The sequence below is a fragment of the Chiloscyllium plagiosum genome, chromosome 16 (genome assembly GCF_004010195.1).
Source record: "Chiloscyllium plagiosum isolate BGI_BamShark_2017 chromosome 16, ASM401019v2, whole genome shotgun sequence".
Lineage (NCBI taxonomy): Eukaryota > Metazoa > Chordata > Chondrichthyes > Orectolobiformes > Hemiscylliidae > Chiloscyllium > Chiloscyllium plagiosum.
The window spans coordinates 50393403-50402132 of NC_057725.1; the positions used below are offsets into that span (position 1 = coordinate 50393403).

Here is an 8730-nt window from a genome sequence, read left to right on the forward strand (position 1 = left end):
CTGGAACTGCCCTTATCCAGGCAAGTCATTAAGTATAGGAGTTGGGAGGTCATGTTGTGGCTGTACAAAATGTTAGTTCGGCTACTTCTAGAATACTGCTTTCAATTCTGGTTTTCCTGCCGTCAGAAAATGTTGTGAAACTTGAAAGGGTTCAGAAAAGATTTACAAGGATAAGCAAGTTTTGAGAAGATTTTTAGCTCAGGTTGAGGTTCTGGATGTAGGTCTGCTCGCTGAGCTGGAACCAAAACCAAAACTTCCAGCTTGGTGAGCAAACCGATATCCATTTACAAGGATGTTGCCAGGATTGGACAAAGCTTTTAAAAAATCTCTCAACAGCAGGTTATAGTCCAACAGGTTTAATTGGAAGCACTGGCATTCAGAGTGCTGCTCCATCATCAGGTGATTGGGGAGCAGTGCTCCGAAAGCTAGTGTTCCAAATAAATTTGGTGGACTGTAATCTGGTGTTGTGATTTTTAACTTTGCCCACCCCAGTCCAACACTGGCAGCTCTAAATCATGGCCATGGTGGAGGGTTTGAGCTACAGGGAGAGGTTGAATAGGTTGGTCTGTTTTTCCTGAGTGTCAAAAACTGAGGGGTAATCTTATCGAGGTTTACAAAATCATAAGGGGTGTGGATATGGTAAATATCCAAGGTGTTTTTCCTGGGGTAGGGGAGTCTAAATCTAAAGGGCAAGAGAGGAAAGATTTAAAAGGGACCTAAGGGGCACCTTTTTCAAGCAGAATGTGGTGCGTGTATGTAATGAGCTGCCAGAGGAAGTGGTGAAGGCTGGTAAAATTATAACACTTAACAGTCATCTTGATGGGTTCATGAATAGGAATGGTTCAGAGGGGTATGGATCAAATGCTGGCAAATAGGATATTTGGTCAGCATGGACAAGTTGGACCGATTGGACCATAGGGTCTATTTTCACGTCGAACATCTCTCTGACTCTGTGGCTGTACGTGGGGAGTATTCCATCACGCTCCTGACCTGTGCTATGTGAATGGTGGACAAGTTGGGGAGTCAGGTGGCGTTATTTGCTGCTATTATTGCAATGACTGTTTGTGCATTTTTAAAAATTCACTCATAGTACCTGGGCATCACTGTCTAGATCATAGTTTATTGTTTGCCATTAGTTGTCCTTGAGAATTGGTTAAGTTTCTGGTTAATGGTAAGCCCCAGGATGCTATTAGTCGGGTATTCAGTGATGGTAAAGCCAGTGAATGACAAAGGATGGTGGTTATATGATCTCTTATTGGAGATGGTTGTGGTGTGAATGTTACTCGTCACTTTTCAGCCCAGGCCTGGATATTGTCCAGGTGTAGCTGCATTTGCAAATATTGCTTCAGTATCTGAAGAGTTGCAAATGGTGCTAAACATTGTCTGTCATTGCCAAACATCCCTACTTCTGACCTTAAAATAAAGGAAAGGTTATTGAAGCAGCTGAAGATGGTTGAGCTTAGGGCACTATCCTGGGGAGGATATATCGGGCAACAAAATGTTGCTGGTTCATGTCCTTTCGTTAAGAACAGATTCTCGCTGCAGATGCTGTCTGACCTGTTGAGCGTTTACAACATTTTGCTTTTATTTTTGATTTCCAGCAATTTGGTTTAGATTTTCATTATATTTCAATTTTCAGCTATTGCAAGATTAGTCCACAGTATACGAACATACAAGGAAAATTACTGGGTATGTGTAGAATATTACTGCGAATGCCTTTTCTATATGATAGCATAAACACTAGTGCCACATAGAAAGCAAGAGCAAATAAATTAGAACCAAAACGTAGGAGCAGGAGTAGGCCATTCAACCGATTGAATCTGCTCTGCCATTATGTATGCCATGGCTGATCATTCAACTCATTATCCTAATCCCCAATACCACCAAATCCTTTTAGCCCCAAGAGCTATATCTGCCTCCTTGGAAATGTAATGATTTGGCCTTAACCACCTTCTGTGCTGGTGAACTTCACCATTCCTCGATGAGAATTCTTTTCATTCAGTTCATTTATTCATTCAGTTCTACAAGGTTTACGCTTATCATTAAACTATGACCCCTGGTTCTGGACTCTCCCACCATAAAGAACGTCATGATTCAGAGATGCCGGTGTTGGACTGGGGTGTACAAAGTTAAAAATCACACAACACCAGGTTATAGTCCAACAGACTTAATTGGAAGCACACAAGCTTTCGGAGTGACGCTCCTTCATCACCTGGTGTTGTGTGATTTTTAACACCATAAAGAACATTCTCCTTGCATTTACCCTGTTTGGTCTTGTTAGAATTTTATGCTTTTTTTATGAGATACCATCCCTCATACTTTAAACTCGAGTGAATATTATCCAAACCAATTCAATCTCTCCTGATACATCAGTTCTGGCATCCCATGAATCCATTTGGTAAACTTTTGCTACATTCCTTCTGTAATCTTCCTCAAATAAGGAGACCAAAACTGACACAAGATTCAAGGTGTGGCCTCACCAGTGCCCAGTATAATTGCAGCAAAACATCCTTGCTCCTGTACTCAAATTTTTTTCACTATGAAGGCTAACATATGGTTTGTCTTCATTGCTTGCTGCATCTATATTACTTTCAGCAACTAGTGCACAAGAACACCCAGGTCTCATTGAACATTTCCTCCCCTCAATTTACAGCCATCCAAACAATAATCTGCCCCCAATTTTTGCTATTAAGTGGATGACCTCACATTTGTTCACAATATACTGCATCTGCCATGCATTTGCCTTCCTTCTCACTCACGGCTGAAAATGTGTTGCTGGAAAAGCGCAGCAGGTCAGGTAGCATCCAAGGAACAGGAGAATCGACGTTTCGGGCATAAGCCCTTCACTTCTTCACTGCACACCCCAGGTCATCTCTTCCTCCCTCTACAAGGATTTCAGTGAGTCTCTCTCTCACTGCACACCCCAGGTCATCTCTTCCTCCCTCTACAAGGATTTCAGTGAGTCCCTCTCTCTCACTGCACACCCTAGGTCATCTCTTCCTCCCTTCCTTCTCACTCAGCCTATCCAAATCACACATCCAAACCTGTCTGCTGCATCCTTACAGCTCACCCTTCTCCAGCTTCATCATCTAAATCATTAACATCTATTGTGGATAGCTGGGGTCTGAGTACCAATCCCTGTTATGTACCCCACTAATCATTGCTTGCCATTCAGAAAAAGACCCATTTATTCCCACTTTGTTTCTATTCATCTCTCTAAACTACTCCCAATCCTACGTGCTTTAATTTTACATATTAATCTCTTACATTTGTTGCAAGTCCACATCCACTGGCTCCCCAATCAACTCTACCAGTTACATCCTCGAATTCCAGTAGATTTATCGAGCATGATCTCCCTTTTGTAACTTCCTACTGACTGTCTCTCATTCTACCACTTTAAGTGCTCTGTTATAAAATCCTTGAGAATGGACTTTAGCATCTTGCCCAGTACAAATGTCACTCATTGGTCTACAATTCCTTGTTTTCTGTCCACCTCTCTTTTTAAGTAATGGGATTACATTAGCTAACCTACAAGCTACAGGAACTGTTCTCGAATCTTGGAAGGTGACCATTAATGCAGCCACTATTTCTGGAGCCGCTTCCATAAGTATTCTCGGTATTAGATGATCAAGCCCTGCGGATTTACCAGTCTTCAAATCCATCAATTTTTCCCCACACCTTTTCTCGATTTGTACAGATTTACTTCAGTTCCTTCCTCTCACTAAACCTTGTGTTTCCCATCACTTCTGGTACATAAAGGAACACATTTGTTAAACACCAGGTTTCTGAGGATAGTAGACTTACTCTGGCCACCTCTGAAATGGTGTGTTTATCTTGCAGTTTCCCAGAACAGCAAAATGCTCTTAGTGCACATTTATAATGCAAAATTATTATATGATCTCATGATATAACACTTTTATTGGAAAAAGTACTGCAGTGCAATCACTAGTGGGAGAGTGAAATCGCAACATAAGTTCACATTTGTCAAACTCCCAATGTAAATATAATGGTTAAAAATGAAGAAAAATGACAGTTCACAGATTTAAGATGTATCATTTCAAAATAAGATTATGCACTCACTTTGTTTTATTTGGATGCATTTGCAGCCTGCAGTTATACAATTGCATTATGATCTCATCTGCAGCCAAATAGTTCGCTAATCCCTTTTGAAGAAGTTTCAGCAAGATGACATTACAGTTTACTGAGGATTTGCTCTGTTTGATTAGGATCTTTTGCTCTGCAGTATTCCTTGCCTTGCAGTCGGCACTCCTTTCTTAATTATCCTACAGTTGCATCTTATCAGGGAAGAATCTTAAATGCTGCTTGGATTGTTCGTTGCAGACACTCACGTGACTTTGTTTTATTTTCAGATTGATGATGGAAGTGGAATGAAGAGAGAAGCAACTGTAGATGATCTGATAAAAATTGTTGAAGAATTGACCAGAATACATTGAGTACTGGGGCAGTACTATGAATTCAACAGTGGGATTGCTGGTATTATCAGAGGGTTGCACTGAATCCTTTATAAACAGTAAAACAACTACAGAGCATCCATGAAGTGAACCAATGATGCCTGGAAGCCTTTTCACTTGCAGCTGTTTCATCACTATATTCTGAGCTGTTGAATTAGGACACTTCGTTTATGTGGAAGGGAATTCCAGGGAAGACTGACAAAAATGACATTTTCTCCCTAGTGTCTGGTTTTTAAAAATGGCCAAATATTAAATGTAAAATTGCCTACTGAAAATATAATAATAATTCACTGACTGTTGTCCTATTTAACAGGATGAGTGTAATGCATTCTACTTTTTGGAGTGGTGGAGTAGGCAGGAATGACAAGTAATGATGTGGGACTGTTGGGCATTCAGTCAAAGGCTTTTCAACTTTAACCCTTAGCTAAGTGCTCACAGTGCAAATAAATTTACGTTAAGAGTCTGCTGTGCTCCCAGTGATGTTCTCTTAAACTTTGTGATGAAAAAATGTAAAAAAAAGTTTCTGTGGGGAAATCTTGCAGTTTAATGTAGAAAGAAATGGGATATTAAGTTTAGCACTCGCTGAGTTTTCACTTCTTGTACTTGAGTTTGAATTCATTTTACATTGAAGGTGGTTCTTGCTGTTGGCTGTAAATTTCAGACTAGATATCGATTTGAGCAGGTCTGCAGTCAGTGCTTAGTGCTGTTCTTGTTAAACCGTGGGCTGCTTAATACTGTGAATTCATTAAGATGACAGTTTCATTGAAATATCTGAAATGGGAAATTAAAAGTACAGTGCAATGGGAGGTATTGTTCTGACACATGTTTGGGAAAGTATAGAATATATTTTCTTTGAATTTAACCTGTGCTATACCTAGTCAAAGTGTATCTGATGTGGACACTGCTAAAAATGGAAAATAGTTCCTGTGCATTAACCAACATAATAGGTAAAAATATAAATAAGTTATTTGCACACAGTGCTCTAGTTAGCCTATTTTGCTACACATGTGCCCAGCACCGGACATTGGCAGGTCATTTTTGGTGCTTTAATGCTGAGCATGTGGAGATCTAAGACAGCTGTTGGAAAACAAAATGTTAGCACTCCTGGGGTTATCAAAGACCTATTTATGATATTTCTGAGCACTAGATAGTGTGAAAGTATTTCGTAAAGAATTGTGGTGAATGCAAGAGCTATCACATATGCCTTAATATGACAGTGTAATTATAGGCCTCAATAACCGATCCCCCCCCCCCCAAAAAAAATCTGGCGGACTAAGCTTAGTTACTGGTGATGTGCAATCTCCATTGAATATCTGAAAATAGGTTTGGTCAATTTTCTACATTTATATAAATGAATTCTGCATTGTGAGGGATAACTTTTGCATTGCTGTATCAGTCTTTGAAAGTATTGGCATTGAGATTTGTTGCTGCAGTTGAATTTCAGAATTTAGATTTATACGGTTGACTAGTATCAACTATTCTGCATGTATTTCCTTTATGGTCAAAAAAACCCAACTTCATACTCCAAACCTGAGGAAAATATTAATGCTGGAGATATACACAGGTATTTCAATATCTTGGGAAACAAAAGCTAATAAACACAAGTTGAATTCTTTTTTAGGCCATATTCTGGTACTTTTAATTTTGATCTCCCTTCATGCAAGAGATTGTATTTATCAGAGTATGTTTTAGGATTTAATTGATTTCCAAACATTGTAGAATGTTAAGTTGAAATATACTCTCTTCCCCATTGAACAAAAACACTGTTTAATATGACAGCACTGACGAGGGCATATCATTTCATGTGGGTTAATATTTTGGTTAATATGAAAAGAACTGTGGTACATTCAACTGGGAGATGATCTAATGGTTGCTCTTATTTGCAGCTGTTTCTCAGGCTTAACGTGAACTGGGCTTCATCTCTTGAAAGGGAATCACTGTGAAAATAGAATGTGGGCAGTGGTATAATGTTATGTACCTATTTACTTTGGTTTATAGGAAGAGTCCCCTTATTACTTGGAAGAAAATTTTAATTCTTTCCATTGTGGCTGTTGAAAAAGAAACGTGTCCTTTTGTAGGCTGAAAATAAAACTGCTTTATAAATAATGAACAGATGTGCAAAGTGCTCGAATGTTTTAATGAATATTTGTTATTTTCTTCAATAAATTTCAGTTTAAAAGTGTATAAAGTGCATTTTTACTTTGTCTCCAAGGGGGACTTGATGCATCTGAATTGGTAGATGCAAGAGTTATGGGTTCAATGCTGACTCAAATGGGATGAAAGGATCCTCACTTTTGCATCAAAGATCCTGTGCAGCAGCGTTGATCTTAATCATGTTGATAGGAATGGATGTGCATCACAAACTGCTCTTAATAGCACTAAATTGACACCAGAGTAGCACTGGGTTCAGTACTGTGGGAGATGAAAAGATGTCACCGATGCATGAAGAACACTTTTTGAGATTGAACTGAGGAAACTCTAGCTTCTAACAATGCCAAATGAACTTAGGTGCCCAGAATGGAATTTGTTCAATACCCTAAAACTTTAAGGAGAAAGTGAGGTCTGCAGATGCTGGAGATCAAAGTTGAAACTTCATTGCTGGAACAGCACAGCAGGTCAGGAATTCCTGAAGAAGGGCCTGTGCCCGAAACGTCGAATCTCCTGTTCCCTGGATGCTGCCTGACCTGCTGTGCTGTTCCAGCAATAAAGTTTCAACCCTAAAACTTTATGCTTGCTATCTTTATAGCCACAGAATTTGTTTCTAAATTGCCATTGAATACGATAATGGAGCTAAAACACTATTACTCAGATTTGATTAATTGGTATATCACATTTCAGCACATTCTGCATGTATGCTAGGGGATAATTGGGAGAGTTTTCCGAAATGGGCATTGTTTTCGATGCCCGGGGGAGAGATTCCTAACAGTTTGAGAGGAAGTTTTCAAGCTTGCACATGTCCCAAATCTTGAAAAATTCCAGTCTTACCAGGGTGTGTTAAGCAAGGAAACCTCACTTGCTCCTTCGCATTTTCAATCCTGCAGACCTGTACTTGCTGCCTCCAGTTTTAGTTTTGAAAGCATACAGTAGTTGTCCACTAACTGGAATGAAAGAGCTGCTATTCCTTTATTTTATTTGCACTCCTTAAAGACTGCTCTCCTTGAGGAAATTCATATTTATCGCAGCAATATTCTCATTGCTGTCTTTTTCTAGTCATTTGGGAGATGTGGGTATCACTGGTTAGGCCATTGTTTATTGCCCATCCTGAATTTCCCTTTAGAAGGTGCTTATGAGCTGTAGCATTGAAATACAGTAGCTGAGGAGCACTCAGTGCTGCTACAAAAGAAGTTCCAGAATTTTGGGTGCGTGACAATTTCTTTAGATTTAGATTACTTAGTGTGGAAACAGGCCCTTTGGCCCAACTAGTCCACACTGACCCTCCGAAGAGCAACCCACCCAGACCCATTCCCCTACATTCACCCCTTCACCTAACACTACAGGCAATTTAGCATAGCCAATTCACCTAACCTGCACATTTTTGGACTGCGGGAGGAAACTGGAGCACCCGGAGGAAACCCATGCAGACACTGGGAGAATGTGCAAACTCCACACAGACAGTTGCCTGAGGTGGGAATTGAACCCGGGTCTCTGGCACTGTGAGGCAGCAGTGCTAACCACTGTGCCACCATGCCGTCCAATGATATGATGATATAGTTCCAAATCAGGATGTGCTTAAGAGGAGAACCTGCAGGTGATGGTGATGGTGTTCCCATTCATCTGACACGCTTGACTTTCCAGGTGATGGAGGTTACAGATTTGGAAGGTAATATTCATACGAACCTGTCTACATTGCTACAATGCATCTTTTAGATCGTACACTTCTGCAACTGTGCATTGGGGAAAGTGAATATTGACATTACTAGATGGAATGATCATCAAAGAGACTGCTTTATCTGAATGTTGATGAGTATTGTGACAACTGCACTTCTCTTGGCATGTGGACAGTATCCCATCATACTCCTGACTTTTGCCTCGTAGGAGATAGGCAGAGTTTGAAGAGTCAGGGTATGAGTTGCTTGCCACATAATTCCAATCCTATGACTTGTTCTTGCAATCAAGTACTTAAGTGGGTGGTCCATGTTTGCTAACTCCCAACATGTTGATACAGGGGCTGCAGTGAAGATGATGCCACTTAATATTAAGGGGAGTTGATTAGATTCTCTTCTGTTTGAGATGGTTATTGGATAAAACTTGTGTGGCA

At 40.1% G+C, this 8730-nt stretch overlaps 1 protein-coding gene across 4 annotated transcripts in view; it reads left to right on the top strand.

The window, feature by feature from the left end:
• The window catches only part of ddb1 (damage-specific DNA binding protein 1), an 89482-nt gene extending 83648 nt beyond the window's left edge, over positions 1-5834 (top strand). For all 4 annotated transcript variants that reach the window (XM_043706087.1, XM_043706085.1, XM_043706086.1 and 1 more), the window contains exon 27: positions 4371-5834. In XM_043706087.1, the coding sequence (XP_043562022.1) occupies positions 4371-4454 (84 nt within the window). In that variant the 3' untranslated portion in view covers positions 4455-5834. The remainder of the gene's footprint in view (positions 1-4370) is intronic.
• Positions 5835-8730: the final 2896 nt, after the last annotated feature.